Source organism: Rhipicephalus sanguineus, chromosome 11 (genome assembly GCF_013339695.2).
Source record: "Rhipicephalus sanguineus isolate Rsan-2018 chromosome 11, BIME_Rsan_1.4, whole genome shotgun sequence".
Lineage (NCBI taxonomy): Eukaryota > Metazoa > Arthropoda > Arachnida > Ixodida > Ixodidae > Rhipicephalus > Rhipicephalus sanguineus.
Window position 1 is genome coordinate 57,447,977 of NC_051186.1, and position 22,226 is coordinate 57,470,202.

The 22,226-nt window shown below is 48.2% G+C and overlaps 1 protein-coding gene across 1 annotated transcript in view; it reads right to left on the reverse strand.

Annotated features, from left to right (window-relative positions):
* Nucleotides 1–799: 799 nt before the first annotated feature.
* The window catches only part of LOC119373720 (open rectifier potassium channel protein 1), a 107,752-nt gene continuing 86,325 nt past the window's right edge, over nucleotides 800–22,226 (reverse strand). The window contains exons 5-7 of the mRNA XM_037643781.2: nucleotides 9,375–9,604; nucleotides 7,908–8,348; nucleotides 800–7,221 (exon numbers count right to left, since the gene is read on the reverse strand). Coding sequence (XP_037499709.1) covers nucleotides 7,018–7,221; nucleotides 7,908–8,348; nucleotides 9,375–9,604 — 875 coding nt within the window. The 3' untranslated portion in view covers nucleotides 800–7,017. The remainder of the gene's footprint in view (nucleotides 7,222–7,907; nucleotides 8,349–9,374; nucleotides 9,605–22,226) is intronic.

Consider the following 22,226-nt stretch of genomic DNA (forward strand, 5'->3'; position numbering starts at 1 on the left):
CTCCGGCGTTCAAAGAAAGCCCACGAATGTGAAATAAAACCACGTGATTGCGCTCATGCGCTACCGTATTGAAGCACTCTCAACCGTGCTTCGATCGAGTTAGCCGCGCGTGCGGACCGTGGCGAAATGAGCGGCTGCGGTTCTGGCCGCCAGCTTCTCAGTGCGTCAGGATTTTTCGACGGCGGCACACGGCAAGGAATCGCCGTCGTCACTGCATGGCCTCCGAGATGGCGGGCGCGCGGCGTGGCCGCGCGCCCGCCATCTCGGAGGCCATGGTCACTGATATAGTTTCATAATAGTGCACTAGACGGAAATCTGGCGCTAGTGTCTATGGTAGTTGCTATGCATTACGCTTCAGCCAGCATGGGAATGATGGGTAGCACATTGATGTGCCTCAGTTTCGTTCTTACGGCTCCGTGTGGCCCTGCAGCCGCTTTGTCGCAAAACGAAGTTCAGCAAAAGTTCAGCCTTCCCACTTCACCACCTTGACCCTTTCAGGCTGACCAATTCAAAGAAGCTCACGAGGTTCACAGCGAGCCATTCTTTTATCCGAAACAAAAGCCAAAACACAACGATAAACACAAGTGCGTTCGAAGCCGCAAGCACGGAGGCTAAGCAAATTCATGTACTACCCATCATTCCCATGGTGGCTAAACGACCGCAGCGCCACAGTTCCCTCCAGTATACTTTGTACAGGAAAATATGGCCCGTGATAAACGATAGAGGCTGACGGTCCGCGAACACGGTTGTTTCACTCGAAGCATGGTCTGAAACCGAAAGAACACACAGGTCCAGTAGCAACAGGATTAAAATGATCTTTTATTTACAGGGAAATAAAGGTAAAGGGCACAACAAGTGTAAGCAGAACGCTATGTATATATATATATACTGGCTTATATGTATAATAGCATATGACGCACACACACAAACACGCTGGCAAGCACAAACCACACCGTCGTATAACAATAAGGCTTTTTCTTTTTTTTTTTTCGTCTGAGATCGTTTGTAGCGTCACGTTGCCTGGCTTTGTTGGCTGGTACTACGTTTCCTCTAAGTCTGGATTATTCGTTGCGTTCTTGTTGTTTTTTGTTATTTGTACATAGCACCGGGGAAACACGCTTTTATGAACCGAGATGTATAGGCCTAGTCAGGAAACAGTTTTGTCCGTTTCCTTTTGCCTCATCTTGGCGGCACGAAACATCGTTCTACATGTACACGTGCCCGAATAAACAGTACTCGCATTCGTACAGCTCTTAACTGAACATCACGAACAACGGAAGCTGTACAAGAAAGCTTGTGTTCCGAGACACTTCATCGCTACAAATGCAAAGCTTAGGTCTCTGCAAGTGGATGCAGGGGGTAAACGCTGTTCCATGATTGAAAGTTATAAGCTGCACAGATGGAGCTTTGCTCTGAGTGCGATTTCGAGTTTTCTGTGCGTTGAATCGATGACTCGGAAATCAAATGCAGTCGGTATAAGCAGCAAGTCGTCTAATTCTGCCACGTTGTATCAATTCCATAATGGCGGCATCGTTAAGCCAATCAGATAGGCCCAATCTGCCTCTTGCCCAATCATATCGGACACGATGGCGAAATTCAACAATGTCGCGGTGGAATTATTCGATAATGTCCCTCAATACCACTCACTTCACACAAAATCTTTCGTTTGCTACCCCAGTTAAGATTTCAGGCCCAGCGAATGTCCGGCATGTTATAGACGCGCCCGCTTGAACTTTGCACTTAATTGCTGGCAACCTTGTAGTCTGTCTGCACTTCAGGCGTATAGGCGTGTTTAGAGAACATAAAAAAAAAAACACTGAACATCGTCGGCACTTTGTAAAACTGTGAGAAGCTTTGGCACATGAAACCAACACGCATTCCTTTGCGTGAAATACTTATATCATAGATTGTATAGTTAACTTAGAAATCGAAATTAAGGCCATCAATCGGTTATGTGGCTACCTAAAATTACAAAAAATGCATGCTTCATTCTCTTATACTAGATGTCCATTGTAATGATGGGAGACTACAGATGGAAACACAGTGTGTACTAGAAGTTGTATAAATAGGAATAAGGGGTCTCAATCGGGCTGGCCCACATTTTGATGGTGGATCTATCTTCCGTCAAAGGATCTTTGTCATCCATGGCCTGTTAGCTTTAAAAGGTTAAGTGGTTGACGTCGCGTGGTGTCGCTGTAGGCAGCTGTTATCTGCAAGATGAATAAACAGTGCCCAATTCCTTTCCAGTTCCTTCCGTTTGCAGGTAGCAGCGGCGACCAGCAAATGTACACGGATAGGGATGTGCGAACATTCCATCAATTCGAAATATCGAATCAAACAGTCTTCTTATATCGATTCGGATTTTATAATAATAAATTAATTGTTGAGGTTTAACGTTCCGAAACCACGATGTGATTTCATATGAGGGACGCCGTAGTGTAGGGCTCCAGAAATTTCGACCGTCTCTTTAACGTGCGCTGACATCGCACAGTACACGGGCTTCTAGAATTTCGCTGCCATCGAAATGCGACCGCCGCGGCCAGGGTCGAACCCACGAACTTCGGGTCAGCAGGCGAGCACCCCAGCCACAGTACCACCGCGGCGGAACCCCCGGCCTACTAATTTGTTACTAATGTACCACACGGGCTTTTAATAGGGAATACGCCTTCTGATATGTAAGCATCAATTCTAATTTATTTTAATTTTAAACGTACTGCGGTAGGAAGACCAAGCAGGGTAACAACAAACGTAATCGACGAATTGAATTTAAACACTAAAAATAAATAAAACGATTTAAAAGACGTACTGCAGCAGTTGAGCACTCCTTAATAAATAAGCATAGCTAAAACTCGGTGTAACATATATTTGTAAAAACGACTCGAATATTCGGAAAGTATTTGAATATTCGGAGGTCTGATTTCCTTCTGGGACTATTTGAGTAGTGCTCAATTCGGTCTCAATAATTGATCATTCGCACATTCCTATGCGTGGACGTTAATGTCGCAATGTTACTTCCGTGATGAAGACACTTTCGCTTGACGAAACGCTGGCTGCATATCAATGTTTCTTGCATCACCAATGTCTTACACGCAGCACTAGGCGTCCGTTTATCCTGTTATTTGTGTACGTCCATGTACTATCGCCAAGTCTTGCTAGCTAGCTGCTAATCCAATTGATAGGCTATGAACTAATTGATAGACCACCATGTCTTGCTAGCTAGCTGCTAAACTAATCGATATGTCACGCGCTGTATTTGGGCAAATTTCTGAACCCCTGGACGCGAAGTTTGGCTAGTTGATTGAGCAATGTTCCTAAAAGATTCTGTGCCGTAGCCATACCTCCAGGACCACAGGAAGACGAATCAACACCTCTGGAGATTATCAACAGTTTTGTTTTCATAGCTTATCAGCTAAATATTACATCTGCCTGTAATACAAGAAATTCTGATAGCAACAATTAAGTGTGTGAGAGTTGGGAGGCGCATAATACCATTGAAATGTAGCTGCTACGTACGTCAGCACGCCGTCGTTCTATTAACTGACAAGTAGATTACGCGTCTACACGGCTAGATTTGCTTATCATTCACGAACCTCGTGACTCATCCGCCATTGCCTTTTGCCATTGTCAGTCTCAGTCTAACTCTACCTCTTATCTTTTGGGTTGCTTGCCGTTCACACGTAAGACTCGTTAAAAGTTAAATTTTGCTATCAAATAAATGTATGTTGTCCTCATTACTTTTCATCGCGTTTTGTTTATCAACAGCATTCCTCAGACTGATAGTGCACAGCTCGCTTCACTGCTGTTTCCGAATCGGCGGCCGTTCTTTAATTCAGCACGTTGTTCTTCCTTGATTACGCGTAATTGTGAGGACCGTTGTGTTTAAACTCTACAGCTATCTCGCTTCCGGTATATTTCGTGTCCAGTATTTAGTAACACCGTATAAAAATGTAAATAAATATGTCCCATGAATTGGCCGCCGCGTAACAGTCAGCACCATGTGTGGTTTCGTTTTTCATCGATCCTGTAGCAAGTTCTGTTTGTTTCTCCTGTTTTGGCATGCGCGTCGGCGATGACATACAAACATGAATCATTAAGCCTGATCATATCTAGTACACCGGGATAGCATTCAGGCAACGTTACAGCAAGCACCGGGCTTACCGTCTCCAATAATAGGCAACTTCTTTCACTCGCAAATCCTACAGACGGCATAACACACACGCACACAAAGCAGAAACTATACACGGATTAACACGGGCGTTGCCTTTCGTATCAGCATCAACAAGAGAAGAAAGCAAAAAAAAAATCTCTATGTACACGAAAACGCCTCATTGTTTTGTCCTACGCCTTTGTGTTTTACCATAAGGATCTATAGGAAAGCGAAGTATTTACAACGGTTACCAAAAAACAGTATCGTATAATACAAACTCCTACAAAAAAGATGTCCTATAACCGTAGCCGTGGCAATGATAAACTGTGTTGAAGTATATAGACATACAAAAACGATGTTTATGTACATGTGTATAGTGTGTTCTGTGCCGGCTCAGGGGGCACTCTAATGCTTGAATCATGATAAAAAAGAATAAGAAAAACAGCACAAGTGGTGCGATTCAGCCCACCTAATCAAAGCAGTCAATATCCACGGTTAAGGCGAGACCGGCGTTGCGTTATAACCAGAGTTCGTACTGTGCGTGTATAGTTAGAAAAACAATTTCCTATTACATAACCTATCATCACGCGTGAACATTTCCGCGATATAAGTGCCTGGTGCGTCGAGGCATCGTCACTAAGGAGTAGATCAGTCGATATCACTCCGAATATACAAAACACTCCATATTTCTGCACGGCCGATTGCGTTACAGGCTTCACAGTGACAGCCGGGCCGCACTATATATTGTTAAAGTGGCAACAAAATGGCGTAGTTGTAAGACTTCGGGTGACTGTAAAGAGGACAAACGGTCGACTCCAGTCCCAAGCCTTTGTATATATGAGTACATGGAGGCATCCTTTTAACAAATCAATAGCAAAATACTTTGCAGCATTTGTCGAAGAAGCCACAACCCCAGCGCTATGATAAATGTAACATCCCTAAAACATTGTGTGAGATGACAGGGGCATCTAGACTATACCTGAAGAAACCTGAAAGGTTCGGTTTGTGATCCTAACCCGTCATCGTGTGTTCGGTACAAGTTTAAAGCACTTCTTCAAATGTTTGTGTATATATACATCCCAAGTGCATGTTCGGTTTAGTTAAACCAAACGTGCGGGGACATGCGCTAAACATGTTCACTAAAAACTACGCGAAACGTGCGCTTAGAAGCACTGGGGAAGCTCTGAAAGTTCTATGTTGTTCATAGGCAGCATCGCAGCCTCAAAAAAAAAAAAAAAGAAAACCAAGAAGTGTATACTCTTAAGCGTCTCAGCCAAACTTGGCAGTTCCACTTTGTAGATAGTTTCACACATCACAGCATGTACATTACACGCGCGCACGAAATGTCACGTAGAAGTTCACTTCGCGCACCTGCCAACGTGGAAGTGAACCTAAGAGAAGTTGTCCACACTCTCGCAAAAATGACGTTTCGTTTCGTGTCGCCGAATTCCCACATTCTTCTTCACGGACTGACACACTTGTTGCGTTCTCGCGTCACACGTCGACGCACCGCCGCGCGCACACGTACTACGTTTGTTGTTACGCGTGACTCACTGTTACGTCAGCGCTGACCAAGGCCTCTAGCACATACACCGAAAGGTCCGCAGTATATAGGCACATCCAGGTGGATCATCACGGAGATCTCGTCACTGCACGCTACACGTTTGCTCTGGATCACAGCACAGCTTCACGCGACGCACTTCCGCAGACCACTGTACTCGTCCATTTTATTAGTAATTAGGCGAACTGGTCAACAGTATGTACATCCGGCACATTTGACGTGTAACTTCCCTCGTAGGCGCGAGAATATGAAAATACGCTTGCATAAAGTCTTGGGGAACGAAACTACGAGTTCCTGACGCACAGGCAGATCGATCATTTCTCAATCCGTCGGTGTGTACTCTTATACCACCTTGGCCACCACATCATTCACCGGCATTCTCTACACCTAGAACGCACATATATCTGTAATAGATGGAGCTTGTTGCACTCCCATCTTCCCACCATGCTCTTCGTTAGAGCGTCTTATTCTAGCGACGTCGTGGTCAAGCTGAGTCGACGAGATCTGAGGTCTTGCGTATATTATATATATATTAACTTACAGAGTTGTTTCACACGCATCGTTGCACAACTGGCTTAGCTGACGTGGAACGGCGTGCTCGAGGTGCTAAGACTCGTGTAGCTGCGTACTCGTGGGGCTGCACGCTTGCGCGAAGCCCCATCGCTCCACTTCTCAGAGAAATGATACAGCTCCAATGTCATAACACTTCAAACTTCACATACGAGATTTTCAAAAAACGGTTGCCTTGCGCTTCGTGTCGCCGCTACTACAGACCATGTCATGTACTGTGGGTACAGGTACTTCTGTGTCTATCAATGTCTTTTTCTTACGAAAGCAGTGATCGCAGTTGGCGATACTTTGAGTTTTCGAACGTCGCCGTCCTTGATTGTTCACCACGGGTGTCAAACGAGTGATGTAGCTGACGTTCTTGGCTATTCGTGCTTGATGCTTTCTTTCTCAGATACCAAGAGGTAGCGGCTGACGTGGCATACCTAAAAGGTGCTCGAACTTTGCAGCAGATAAAATGCTGCCTACGCTAGAAACACGTGCGAGCGAAGCTAACAGATATCTTTTGCTTTCTTTCAGTGAGGCAACTACTACTGCTGTTGGCTTCGCTGGCATCGACATGGAAGGGTGATGTGTAACAGATGTTCGCCGGTCAAAACTGTAATCTTGCTGCGTCAAGACACTATGATCCACTTCGGTGAAACGGTTCCCGCAAGACGATGCGGCGTCTGTCGCTCGTCGCTTCAATGTTCGCGTCCCTCAATGGTGAGAAAAAAAAATGTAGGTCTGAGTTGGCGGCCGGTCATATGGTGGTGCTGTCCAAGCTGTCCAGGTCGAAGGTCACCATGGGTTTTGTTACGGCTATTTCGACGTCATACACGTCACCATCGTACGAGTCTCTGTGCGAAAGGCGGCCGTTGCAGAGTGGTATCGAAGCACGCGGCGCGAAGAAGTTTGTGGGGAACTCCAAGTGACTGCGGTTCTTGTGGCCCCCGGAATTCTTCACCTGCGGAGATGAGCGCGGACAAGACGGTCGTATGAGAACACGTTTCACATAGTGATGTCGTAATGGCTGAAAACGCGACCATCATAGCAATTAAGCCTGTATTTCTCTCGGCACTGCCTGCAGCGAAGTCACGTCTGAAAGGGTCACTTCGCAAGAAGACTACCAGAAAGTTGGTACAGCTGACTATGACTTCATTCAGAAGAACATTTGAGTTAATTTTGAGGTAATAGGTTTGCCAACGTTTCGACAAGGGTCTTGTCTTCGCAAGGGCAGCAAACAAGAAGGATATCCAAGAGTATAAGGGGAAAAGGGACGTAAAACACTATGCGCGGGGCCCAAAGTCCAGGCCTCCACTGGCTTGAACTGCTCGCCGGACATGGCCCAAAAGTGCCAACTCCCCCTGCGGGTCTGAACTGGCGAGCTGTGCCTCCCACCGCTCACTACTATCCTTAATTTTCTTGCCTAGAAATATCTCTACGTCAATGAGTGTTTCATTACATCCCCAAGGGGTATGATTTAATGTTGGCAGCAACTGCAGCAGCTGCCCAGACGTAGACAGGTCCCCTTGCCGAAACGTTATCTCCAACGAACTTCCTTGTTCGACGACTTATCATTGCTCTAAGCATCCACTTTACCTAGAAGATACTCAGATCACCACTACAAAGCTGTACCATACAAACACTCACGCGAAGGTAGTCCTTGGGGACGGCGAGGAAGCCACCGGCCGTGGCCCCACCGGCCCCGTTTCCCAGGAGTCCCCCGTCGGTGTGCAACACGGGCAAGCTGTGTCTCCTGGAAGGCGCCGCCTCTCCCCTGGGCAGGCCCCCTTCGGCCCGCGGAGGCAGCAGTTCCTCGCGCAGGTGGTACGGCGCCTCGAGCTGCAGCCGCAGGTTGTGCGTCTCGATGAGCTGTCGCGTGCGGCACAGGTTCTGCGTGCTCTCCTCCTTGAGCGTCTCGACGAGCGTGAGCAGCCTCTGGATCTGGTCCTCGCGCGTGTTGTGGTTCTTGTCCGAGCCGCCGCACAGGCTGTCGGCGCTGGCGTCGTCGTCGGCGCCTCCGCCGCCGCTGTCCGTGAGACGCTTGTCGCCGGACTTGCCCCGCCAGATGGACTTGCGGTGGCTCTTCTGCTGCACGGGCCACAATTAAGGGTCGGCTCAGTATCGATACTATACAGTAATTGTGTTTTTCTGTTTTTACTTGAAGTACGAAGGGAAGAGAGAAAATCAATGCTGACCGCACTGTCACGTAACCGTCTACCTCTCTCATCGTATATTTCCTCGACACCATGGGAGTGCGCATAGGGAAAGGGGCGGGGGGGGGGGCGTTCCCTAGCGATCTGAGGGGGTGCCAAGTCTGCCCCTCACCTTTAACTCAGTCAGACCTGTCCCGTCACTATTTTAGGTGCAAGGTTGTGGGCATGCTGATTTTTGACGACAATGACAGCCAAGGGCCCCTGTGTTGCATTCTAAGAGCTGTTCACTTCCCAAGTTTACCCCCGAAAAGCCGGAGGGGACCAAAGGCAGGTCGTTGTGGAAAGCACGTCATCGCTTCATTTTCATTTTCGCATCCAATGCGAAGCTTGTTTTCTCTCGGGCTCGACCGGGGGGTGGCGCTGCGGGTGTGACTAAACATCAAGCTGACCAAGCTTGCAATTGATAGGCTGCTAGTGCTCGCACTGGTGTTTTCTACTTGAGAAGCCTTCGCCTTTAATTGTGGCGCACCTCTTCATCTCCTCACAACGAAACTACTTGGACCATGGTCTGAAAAGCACTTTCTGGACCGTGGTCTGAAGGCGAACATCTCCCTAAAAGTCGTTTTTAGTGGACAATGGAATAGATAAGCTCTCTTGATGAACAGCTACGTGTAGCTATATACGAATTGATGTGTTAGTCCATATACGGTGGGCAGAACTTGGACAGGAAAAGCGACCTCCTGGAATGCTATGTCATTTTCTTTATTTGTTTCAGTTTGCTATATGTTTTTCTTTACTTGTTCACTTTTGTTTACGTGTAACCATTTTTTTTTTTCATTTATGAGCTGCAGGACTTATAGAAATGGAGCAGCCGAGGTGATATAAACCACAACTTTTCCACAGCAATCCAGTTTGAACAGAACAGGAGACAACAGAACAGAAGTGAGTCACGGATGTATACCTTGGAGGCGAACTCCTGCAGCAGCCTGTGTATCTCGTCCAGGCGCTGGCCGAACTTGTGCTGCGTGCTGTGGAAGCTGGCCGACAGCCGGTCCTCCACTCGCCGGATCTGCTTGCAACGCATGGCGCGCGATATGTAGTTGAGAATCATGGCCAGGTAGCCCAGGCCGAAGATGATCCACAGCACCACGCCCGTCTTGTAGATCCAGATGTAGTCCCCGTCGAAGTTGCCTGCATTTGATCAAGATGAAGAAAAAATTATGACGTATATCTCGGTCTCGAGATCAACCGTAAGGCAAGAGAGAGATAAAGTATGAAGAGGAAAGGCGGGGAGGTTTACTACCCTGCGCTGGGTATAAGGTAATGAGGAACAGAAACAGAAACAGAGAGAAAACGAGCACTGCAGGCACAAAATTGTACAAACGGCCACTGCGGCCGTACATGCTCTGACCTACACGACTTCAGCGCTTCGATTGGGGAATGGCGGCCTTTATTAAGGGGACAGTGGGCGAGTCGTGGTGATTGCTGAAGCGCTATAAACACTGGATTAATGACCTATAACAGTTGCAGGGCAGTTCGGGCTACCGGTGTGTTTAGCTTATTCAAGAGCATGAGTATGGTGTCCATAAGAAACCGAAGCATCACGACAATGTCCTGGTCCTCCTCGGGCGTGCCTTGGGAAACCAGCGCTGTGGTTGACTCGGCCAATGTCTGCTGCGACCATAGTAGTGGCTGTGGATTTTGCTGTGGCTTTGACTCCGGCACGTCAGAGTCGACCTCTGAGAACAAGACCACATCGGAGAACATCGACTTTGAAGCATGGCCGGTATTGCCAAATCTGCGGCCACAGCCACTAAGCCAAAAGTGCTAAACAATCCATGGGGGCATGAATGCTGGCTGCCAGCATAGCTACCTCAAAGTGCTACTGCGCAATAACAGTTATGATTGTGACAATGGAATAGAACAGCGTAATATAGTAACTGTTGGGGTTTAAAGTCACAAAACCGCGATGGGATTATGAGACGCCGTCGTGTAGGCCCTTGGAAATTTCGACCACCAGGGGTCCCTTAACGTGCACCTAAATTTCTCTGTTCATGTATATGCGGAAGTTATATATAGTCCGAACTTATTACCATAATGCAATTCCCGATCGAATAATCTTGGGTGATGCTTGACAATTCATGTGTCCCAGTGCATAAGACAAGGGCGACGGAAAATGTACAAGGACACACACGGCGCAGTTCATCATTTGCGTAGGATGAGAAACGCAAACTAGGAAAGGAGACGGTGACTGACAGAAAAAAGAAAAAAGAAAAAAAAGGACTAGCGCTCACAGCTCAGTTTCACAGGACGGAAGGCGGAAGGAAGGAACAAGCGGAAAGACAGAGACGTTAGCGAGTTCTGAGACCGAAGTCATCTGTAAAGTAGACGATAAAGACATCCCTGGAAGTTAAACCTCCACTTAAATCCCCTTCGTCGTTTTTCAGTTTCTTACATTCCCACGTTCCCATCTCGTGTGAGCCGTCCCCACACTGTCACATAACAATCCCATCGTTTCCGCTCTGTAAGCGTAATCTGTGTCTTGCAGGTCGAGAAAATGAACCAAAGTGCAATGCACCCATAGCTCGGATCTTCCAGATCCTCAAAATTATTACCATCTTTTGATAGGAATGTTAGTATAGTTGAAAACCTTGGCGCCTTTATTCACTGTTTACAACACGAAGATCGTGCAGCGAGGACGGACACGCGTAGAGGAACGCGTACACACAGGACTACTGTGTCCGCGTGTGTGTGTTCGTCCGTCTTGGTCCTATAGTCTGCTGCGTCACGGATACAATCATTCTAAGTTGCTTTAATATGCAATTAGCGCTTCGGCAACAGAATCGTAACCGAGAGAGAGAGAGAATAAACATGTTTATTTGGGTTTCATTTAGGCATCGTCTTTGGGGTGGTCTCCCCATTCCAGGAAACCATAGACACCCGCAAGTGGCGCATCCCTTGGCCGTGCATGGCCATCATGCACTTCGGAGGACGCGATACGTAGACGCACCATGCATCTCGTTATACGCACCAAAGTATGGTGCACGGGGTGCCGCTTGTCGCGCCGCGTCTCTCCTACGCGTCAAGTCGGCCGCAGATAAAAAAGGAGAGAAAAGATTGATGGCGGCCCGGGGGGGGGGGGGCGGGGGGGGGGGGGAGAAGAGAGAGGGACACAGCGGGGCGGCGGCGCTTCTTCTCCGTCTCTGGAAATAGCCGGCGCTATTTTCTGAGGTCCCGCCGCCACTTTGGTCGTCGCCACTCGCGGCGCAGAAGGGCCTTTGTGTCTGATGCGCGCGCAACACAAAACAGAGCACGGGGGCTGCGCGACACGGTCACACGACTATACCTCCTCGCTCAGCTGCTCCTCCGCTTCTCGCATCCTCGCTCTTCGCTTCCCGCACAGATTCAGGTGTCCTCCCGACGGGAGACAGTTGACACACTGTGCAGCATTACTCTTCCCCACTTTTTCTCTATCTCAAGCATCTCATTCTCTCTCTCTCCTGGATACTCTTCCTCTCTCTCGTCCACTCATAAACCTTGCTGTGGCTTAGATTCCTTAATGGCTGTTTACCAGCTGGCTCTGCTGAGCCGTCTACTGCCATCACGTCTTAAAGCTCCGTGACCGAAAAACAATTGCGCCCGTCGCTAGTCTTGAGGGCTGAGACATTAATCTGTGTCACCTCCCAAGAGCAATGGTCTGTCGCGATGTGAGAAGAGGCAGGCGTCACCGTGAGGCAGGTTACGTATAAGAGATGTCGCAAAGATCAGTACACTGATCTTTGCGACATCTGGACTGTAGCATAGGTCGGCAAAAAAGGTGGAGCTCGCTCAGACTCACTCAAATATATTTTGAGCTTAGGGCTCACACGGACTCCGACTCACCAAAATTTTCCTCAACCGGACTCACTTGGACTCAGACTCACTGAAAAATTTCTCAACTAGACTCACTCAGACTCAGACTCACGGCTAGATCTGTGTCTCAGTGAGTGGGTGAGTGAGTGGACTCATGAGTGGGTTTGCCAACCTATAGGCCTACTCGAATTGAAAGGGCGCAAGAAACAAGGGACCAGAAATGACACCGAGGTTTTATCGAGGCACTAGGATAAAGACTACGCGGGAGAATGCCGAAGCTTAACAGAGAGTTCAATCGGGCTAGTTGGGAATGCAACTAAGGACATATTCAAGGACAAACCACAGGCGCTGTCTTGATGGGTTGCCCGATACAAAAGGTTGAGTAATGATTGGCTTGGCACTTGGGTTTGTTTGTTTTTCCGTTTCCTTGAACCTATGTATGTATGCACAGCTCGCGACTTGCAGTTGAAGTAAGCACCTCTGGTTTGTATTTTTTTGTATCTGTCCTTAGTAATGTTTCGCGCTACCCACAATGATGAATTACCAAGCGTTCTCATTCACGAGTCTGGTGACACGTGCGTTGCGAGACCTCCTGTGTCATTGCATGAACCTCAAATAGTCTATCTGGTCACGATGTCGTGCTTATATATTTTCGCTTTTCAGTTATCTTCTGGTCCCTCGCTTCTTGCGGCCTTCAGTTTGAGTATGAATTTCCAACTCGGCCAGTATTCGGTACATTTGTGTCGGGCATAGCCCGACAGCGGAAATGGCTATGGGTAGACGGTTTCCTGGTATATTGCAAGTTAGACATTACGAAATAAGACGATAAACACGTGATGCATACAAGTAACTGCGCTGGTCCTGTGTGTATATACGAGTTCTTTGTGGTCATCTTTTCACGATGGTTATAACTCGCAGCACTCTACACCAATTTGCTGAAACAGCAGCGTACTCCTGAACCAAGTTTGCTGGTAGATGCGCATATGGTTAATGGCGGGAGATAAAGCGCCGCGAACATCATGCACCATTTGGGAATCAACATACTATGATGTTTAGTTCTTTCACACTTTTGAGTTCACCACGGGGAATCAGACGTGAAAGGTGCGAACGCAGGGCGTGCGCTCGTCGTACGTTATCATCTCATGTGTGTGCTAACCTATTAGCAATTTTCAGCCGTCGTGCTCTTAGATCACATGTACCACTCATGCACTAACAGCCAACGCTCCATTGCGATACAACATTGTAAAGAAGGATTCAGTGTTAACGTCTCCCATATGCTGCACGCATATAAAAAGTCACGTCCCACGGCTTACGCCGTGGGACGTGACTTTTGAACGTCGATGCGGTGGTGGGGGTGATGTTGCTACAGGCGGTGTCAGCCTATGAGACCTGGCCGACAATTCACTCCGCCTGAGCTACCCTTTTCCATGCAATATGTCTCACCATACATCGCAGAAAACGTAGAAAAATAGCAGCCACTCCCTGGCCAATCATCCGCACACCTTCCGAAAACACAATCTCTCTACAGCATCCGTGGGGAAACCCTCTTTTCTTCATATTGGTCCGTTTGTCACTTCCTTTCTGAGCAAAAGCGTTTGCAGGACCGAATGTAGTGCTCTGTATCGCCAACTTCGCCGCACACAGTACATGATGGGTAAGGAGCACCCCTTACTTTAAACAACCATGCAGGAGCATATAAGCCGATCGTGTACTCTGTACAGTATTGGGTTGACTCGGTGCGACGTACTGGGTCTTCTTGTGACACAAGGCTGATGGAATAAGGTCGAAGTCTGGGTCAGTTGGTACATGACGCTGAGGCAAAAACCAGTCAAAAAGACGCCGGACAAGGGGAAGAAGTGACACACACAAGGACTGGACTAGCAACTGTGCTTTATTAGCTGACAGCACCTCCCAGAAGAACCACGGCGCATGCGCTAATCACGTAAACCCATGAAGTCAAAACCCAAAACAAGAAAAAGCAAAAGCAGAAATTGGCCTACATAACGGCCAAGAATCTACCGCCAGAGTGACAGGAACTCGCATTCCTTCTGCAGTAATGAAATGAAAAGTAATGAAAAGGCTGATGGGGCGAATTCCATAAGGAGCCAAAGCGGCATCGAATTGTCTCTTTCGGTATTTGCTGATTCACGGGAGCTCTGACTGTCGGTTGTCTTATCAAGCTCGAATTAGGCGAAACAAGACGCGCGTTGTTCCAATAAAGATTCGCCGCATGATGCCTCGCCGCGAGCATTCGCAAAAAGTGCCACGTCAGCAAAACTTCACGTGGTTTGAATCGTGCGTTGACCTCCTCTCCCCTTCTCCCCGAGCTATGGCGACTACCTGTACCGCGAATTGCGGGGCACCCTTTGTCCGCTGCTACGCTTGTTTCAAAACTCGGGCTGCTGCTGCTCCTCTTCTATGCAGCCGCACCTCCTGTCAGGAACTTTCTAAAGTGCCCTTCCGAAGATTTCGAAACCTTAACCGCAGTCAAGTCAACCTCCCTCCGTGGCAGACTGCAGATATAGACGGCAAAGCGCTACAACGTTCGTGCCTGACAGGCCCTGTCATGGAGGCTGCCCGTAATACTCAGCCGTCACGATGCCGCCGCTTCTTCTTCTTCGCAGATGCGAAAGAGCGGCGCTCCTTCAAAACGAGCGAGGTGCGGACGTACCGAGCTCCGATAATCGCCTCGTTAAATCCGTGCAGCATTTTTCGAGGCAGGGAAGCGCGAGCGAGGACGGAATTCTTTATATATCGTATAAATATAGCGCTGTACGTAACGCAATCGGGTGGTTCTGTTATAACTTCTTCAGGTGCTAAAGAAACACACACGTACACACCACAATGATAATTATGATCTTTCTTTCTTTCTTTCTTCTTATCTCTTCTCTCTATTTTTTCTATGTCTTCATTGTCTCTGTTTATTTCTATTTCTTTTTCTCTCTCTCCATCTATTTCTTTCTATTTCTCGCTCCTTCTTTCTTTCTCTCTTTCTGTTTCTATTTCTCGCTTCCTCTTTCTATCTGTCTCTCTCTATATATATTTCTCCCTCTTTCTTTGATTATCTCTCTGTCTTTCCTTCTTTCTCTTTCTGTTTTTCTTCCCTTTCTCTTTCGCTCTATGCTATGATTTGCTCTCTCCGCTCCTCCTTTCCCTCCTCACTTCCCTTTCCCACCCCTTTGCTATACTATACTATACAATACAAGGCTATGTCATACTCTGCTAGTGTGCCTGGATAGTCAAGTGGTTACGAGTCTCGCCTTCAGATCGTGGGTACGCGGGTTTACCACCCCGCCAAGAATTTTTTTTTCGCTAAGAATTTCTTTCTTTCTATTCCTTTCTTTCTCTCTCTCTCTCTCTCTCTCTCTCTGTACTCGTTCTGTCGCCCATCAGAGTTATTGCATCCCACGCCGGACAAATCGGCGCACATGTTCAGGGAGAGAAGATGAATAAGAGGAAGAAGAGGACGAAGATAGCGCGTGAGGACGAAGAAGCGGTCGGACTATCAGATGGGATTTTGGACAGAGGTAATAACCCACGCGGTGATGAACCTCGGGATATGAGGTTATACAAAGAATCTATTTAGAAAACGGATTTTGAACCAAGAATAGGAAGCAATGAAAATAAGCTAACACGGTAACCTTGTTTCAGTTATGCAGTCGGACACAACAGAGCAACTTGTTACATCAGGTGCCGAGTGGTAACTATCGTCACTACATATGTCACTACATAGGTAGTAAATGTTGTGGCAAGTGCTTACTAGCTTAAAGTTAGTAAATACCATTACTTTATAATCACAGCCAAACGCACTGACAAGGACACAGGAAGAAAGACGACACACACACCACTGCGCAGGACTAGCAACTAGTTGCTAGCCCAGTAATGTGTCCTCTTTAGGACACAGGAAGAAAGACGACACACTGCTGGGCAGGACTAGCAACTAGTTGCTAGTCCCGCAACGCGTCGTCTTTAGGACATAGAAAGAAAGACGACACATCGCTGGACTAGCAACTAGTTGCTAGTAGAACAATGTGTCGTCTTTCTTCATGTGTCCTTTTCAGTGCGTTTGACTGGAAACCCTCCTCGCGATGTCGATGCGCCGCCGTGCACATAATTCCGCCAGAGTTCGCCATCGTCGGGGCCCCCGCGGGCCGATTGCAGCCGAGTGCCAAGTCTCGCTCACGGTGCTGCCTTCGCGAACCATTATCGACGGGCCCTTCTTTTTCGAAAGATGCGCGGATGACGAAAGAGTCAAGTGCTGGCTGCGGGGAGCAGGAGGAGGCGCTCTTTCTAGCTCGGGACAGGTACTGGCGATGTTTTGACGCTTCCATCGGCCAGGGCGCGGAAAGGTGCGACTTGGCGCGGCCCTTCTGTCTTCCGCCGCTTGGCTTCGACGGCTGGCCGGCCTTCCCTCTCACTCTGTTTGTGTGTGTGTGTATATGTGTGTGCATGCACGCACAACACGAGGCAAGGTCGTAAGTGGTTGAAGCTGAGGAGGAGGAGGAGTGCTTCGCGTTTTGCTACACAACACGCTGACTCACGGCGACGCTTTGGAAGCCCTCTCATTGCGGTTGCAGAGTTGTCGGCATGGTCGTCGAACTGACTGAAAGCAGGTCGCGCCACTTTTGGTTCGCCCGCCAATCGCAGGGAGCTGAGTGGTACGCCGTCGTTCACTGCAGCGGGCACGCACATTTTTTCTTTTTTTTTGGTTCTTTTTCCAGACTTCGTACATGGCTATGTTGAGAGCGGAGCTGCATGTCACGTGTTCTGACTGTTTCTCTTGTTTTGTTTTTATTTCTACACACCGCAGCCCGTTATGGGCTACGGCAGGAGTGGTGGAGACATCGCATGTCAATTGCAGACAGAAGGTCGGTTACTGGCAGAGCGCGAACAATTCCGGGCAATGCACTCCAACGTTCAATTGTTGCAGTAAGGTAGTTATAGAGGATGCTGGCTCGCAGTAGACTTCACTCGATGTGCACTTGTTCGGCTTTGGTGACAAAGCTTTTTCCCGTGGAGCAGTAGCACTAAAACCTTTCGTGCACAGTGGCTTCAGTCATGTTGCACATTTGTACACATCAGTTCTAGATTTAAGTGTCAAACGATAAGATTGTGCGAGCTACGAGTACAAGAAGGTTGAGCAAACTTAATGTTTTTATTTAAGCGGGTACAGCGTGAGGAGTTAATTAAGGCCCCTTCTCCCGTTTTCTTTCCGTGTCTGCATGTTTTCTTCTTCTTTTTTTTCCTATTTCGCTTAAGCGCTGGAAATGCGTCAAAGTTCAGTATTCCAGTTATCCCAGTAAACTGCTTCCAGTACTGCATGCCAGAGCTGTAATAACGCAGAGGGCTGCTATGCAGGACACTATGGGCATTTAGGTTCTCATGTCAAAAAATGGGTCATGTGAGCGGAGTTTGCAGGAACGTGGCGATTTGCCCCCGCTGTGCAGAGCCACACAGTGCGGAATCCTGCCGAGCAACTGCCCTGAAATGTACCAACTGCCATGGATCGCACGAAGCCTCATCAAGGGACTGTCCATTAGTGAAAAAAGAATGGAGCGTCATGAAACAGATGGTACGGGACGGCTCGACGCACAAAGAGGCTGCTCATGTGGTGAGAAATAGACAACGACGCTCGCGTCGGCGACGAAGGTCTCAGACTGCTGCTACCCAGTCTGGACGTACAACGCGATCTCCTACTCCGACAGATCGTCAGACTTCCCTTAAGCGACAGCTACCACCACTGCCGCCACCACCACCGCCCAATGCATCACAGTTGGAGAGCCGGAAAGACGCAGAAGCTTTGAAAGCGGCGGCGGATGTCGCGTGGCCCTCACTGCCACCACTGCGCACTCATAAAGAGCCGACGCAGAATGCCCCGCAGTGTGCTTCATCGTCCACAGATTGCCACGACAAGAACCTACAAGTCCTCGCTGTGTTGAGGTCCCTCATGACCACGATGCGCACTCTCCTCAAAGGAATGACAACTCCGTCAGCTCAATGCGCTCTGCAAGTTCTGGATTCCTTGGAGCCAGTGCTTGCAAGCCTTTTTTAACATCTCGCAGAGGAACCGATGTCAAATACTTCTCGGTTGTGACTGTCTGTGTGTGTGCCGCGAACACTGATGTGTGTGCGCGTATTACCTGTCCCCTTTTTCCTCCTTGCTCTCTCTATTCTTTTTTCTCCCCTTCCCCCTCCCCCTGTGTAGGGTAGCAAACCGGGTACAACCTGGTTAACCTCCCTGCCTTTCCTTCGCTTTTATCTCTCTCTCTCTCATGCAGCATTATAAATTAATGAACATAATACGCCGACTGTACAGAAGTACAGGAAACGTTATATAGAAAAACGCAAGTATGATCTGGGGCTTTGAGAGCGGAGATAAGCTTCAACGCGTATTTTCTAAAGCTTCTGACCCACCGCAAGCGTTGGCAGTGTCGAATTCGGTCATATTGTCGAATTCGACATCTTGTCGGCACTAACTAGTCCAAAACGCCGCTACGCACCCTCGACTGCCTCGGAAAGGCAGTCATAATGGAACGTGACGATATAGTGTGGCCTATATACCGTGGTATGACAGTGTACAGTGTTACCAACCTTGTACCACGAGTACCTGAATAAAATTAATGCTTCCATAAAGACTGAAGTTGAAACTTGAGTGCCAAGACGTGCTTGCCCCTAAAGCACTCCGAGTTCAAAGACGAGAGAGTGGTTTCTTCCTCACATTCACTGCCTTTCATATTGGTGCTTTCTACTCGCCACTTATTTCATCAGAAAAAAACCTCGGACAATGTCGGCACTAAGCGTTGAGCGTATCAGGATTTCGCACTTTTCTGCCGCAGGCTGTTATCTGCGCTTTCATTCGAAAGACACACCGAACGAAGTGGAATCAGTTGATCGCGCACGATATAGTCATGCGAGACGAGGCAGAATGGCGCGCGACTGCACGACAAGCAGGGTGGGAGACGATACACAACTGACATCCCTCATGTATGGACCAATTGAGAGCTTATTTCCTCATGACGTCACGTGAAGAGACTGCTGGCGTCGCGAACTGTGCCAAAAGACGGGACATGTCAGGACAGAATAACGCACTCGTTCTTCGTGTTGTTAGAGGTCGTTTAGGATAATTTAAGTTCGATCTGTGGAAACAGAAGCGTGTCCAACGTACGAGGGAAACAGACCCTCACTGCATGCTTGATGGACCAATCGCAAGGAGGCCAAACATTCAAGAGGCAGCGCCACTGTCGATGGAAATTCAAAGCGTAGACGACTAAGAAAGCGTAGTCGAGTGCTACGGGATATATAATACGCCTTTCGATTAGCGCCGTCGTCACGTTCGATCCGGAATATAATGTTTTTCCCGGCACTGAATGTCTGTGAACAACGAAAGATACCAGCTCTCTCAACTGCCGCATCGCCAGTCCTTGTCGCTCTTTTTGCGTTACGTTGGCTGTACACTGTTGAAGCAGCAAAATTGTAATCATTCAATCGCAAACCAATGAAAGAGCGTATGCTTGGGCATGTTGGTAATTCATGTTTCACTTTTTGAGCGCACAAAAGGACAGGGACGAAAAACGACGCGGACACAGCTCTGACTTCCAACATATGCATTATTTTCTACAGTGGCACGTATATATTAACAACAAAGAGCAACGCGCGCAGGCGCATTGTACAGGAAAACTTCATGTAAACTTCCACAAATGAGTATGCGTGATAAGCAGTCGAACAAACCGATACCGGATATTTTTTTTTAACGTCACTACCGTCGAGTCACCCTGGCCCACAGGGTGACTCGACGGTAGTGACATTCAGGAATGACCTCTTGATCTTGAAAAGTGGGAAAAAAAATCCCGTATCGGTTTGTTTGACTGCTTATCACGCATACTTATTTGTGGTTTTACATGAAGTCTTCCTGTACAATGCGCCTGCGTGCGTTGCTTTCTGTTGTATATATATATATATATATATAATATATATATATATATATATATATATATATATATATATATATATATATATATATATATATATATATATATATATATATATATATATATATATATATACGTGCCACTGTAGAAAATAAAGGCATATGTTGGAAGTCAGCGCTGTGTGCGCGTCGTTTTTCGTCCCTGTACTTTTGTGCGCTCAAAAAGTGAAGCAAACCAATGATTGAGTTATGTGCCAAGTGAGTGAGCGAGATAACTTTGTTGAATAACGCACAAACTGATGGCCTATAGGTATAGACCGCGCTGGGGGCACTAGAGAGACCCCGTGTCTCGGTAGCTTCCCGGTCTTGCTGGATCGCCCAGGGTTGGTCCTGGAGATCAGAGTTAGTCACTGCGGCTCTGCACCACGCCTCTTGTTAATCCGTGGGCGTAGACGGGTGCACGAGGCGGGCAGGATGGTTTTTCCGGAAACATGCGGTTAAATTGTACAGGGATAGTGTAAGCTCTCGTTTTAAGGTGCCTCCACTGAACGCCCTGAGACAAGTGCAGTTTTGGGCTAGAAGGCATCCGGATATACACACCTCGACTTTCTATAGCACTGGTTAATGTCACTGAATGACAATAGTCTAGCCGTATCCTTCTGATCCATCTACTCCTCGGCCAGAGCATGGCATTCGCCTAAGATGAATCGAAGGCGAAAGCCATATTCTTCTTTTTCTTCTCAGTCGATATACTCACCCTCTTCCGAAAGCTTTCTGCACCTAACGTGTTTTTGCGCTGCCTCCATGATCGGAGGCAATGCAAGCTTTCTGCAACTCACCTCGCTTTGCACTGCATCCGTGATCGGCCCATTTTTGACTAAGCGACAATGTCATGTGATGACGCCATCGGGTGACGCCGTAGTGACGTCATGGTGACGTCACAAATTTTAGCTCTATGTGACATGAAGACGACGTCATACGGCGACGCCATCATGTGATGATGATCTTTTGCGTCACTCGTATTGACGCCGACGCCGCGGGACGACGGACAACCGACGCTCAATTTCCGCGTTTGATGTGACATCTAAGGCTTTCGCATTACTAGGGAGCTTTAGAGTCGCGTACGCAAAGCTTTGCGCTAGCGTTGGGCGCCACTGCGCACGCGTCGTGTGCTCTCCACTTGCGGGTGCCCGTTAAGTGACGGAAATAGCGGGCGACCGCAACGAGCGCTATGTTTGCGTACGCCATTCCAAAGCTGCCTAATAAGAACGATACTACCGAGTTCACCTACAAGGGCACATTAGGGAGTTTTAGTACTGCGTTCTTACTTACGCAATGCCGTTACGGAGGTATGCACGCAGTACTAGAACTCGCTAATGCTACACGTGGCGGTACACCTGAGTACGACACTTCCAAGTTCACCTACAAGGGTACAGTACTGCACGTGGCGACGCGCGCACGCCCCCCCCCCCCCCCCCCTCCTCATACTGTCTACCTATCTACGCGACGTGTAGCGTCTGTGCGGCACGGCGCAGGCTCCGTTTCGCAACCGATGGCGCGTGGCTGGCGACGCGCTCTGTGAGGCAGCAGTGCGCCGAGTCTTCCAGCAGCTGCCGACTGCGAGACGCGCACGTCGTGGTGCCCGGAGACCGCGACGGCCCAGCATACGAATTGGAACGTGTCCAGCAGGCAGTCGTATCGTCCGACGCGGCCCATCTCTCCCTTGGCGTGTCTTTTCGCGGCAGGCCTATACGCGCTTTGCCTCTGACGGACAGCTCCCTCCTAATGCTGAAAACGAGTCTGTTTTTCTAAGAGCCATGGCCGTGAACTAGGAAAAGGAAGATAACTTGAATGTGTCCGTTGGTAACTAGGTGGTATTTGAAACGGCGTTCGCAGTGTAATAAAGGAGTCCTGAACCATTTTTCCAACTAATAATCGAATGATCTCAGTATCGCAGTTTATTGCTTCACGAATCGAATCCGTCGAGAACGAGCGGAATTATAGGATTTATCGCAAGAATTAAGCACCTTCTTT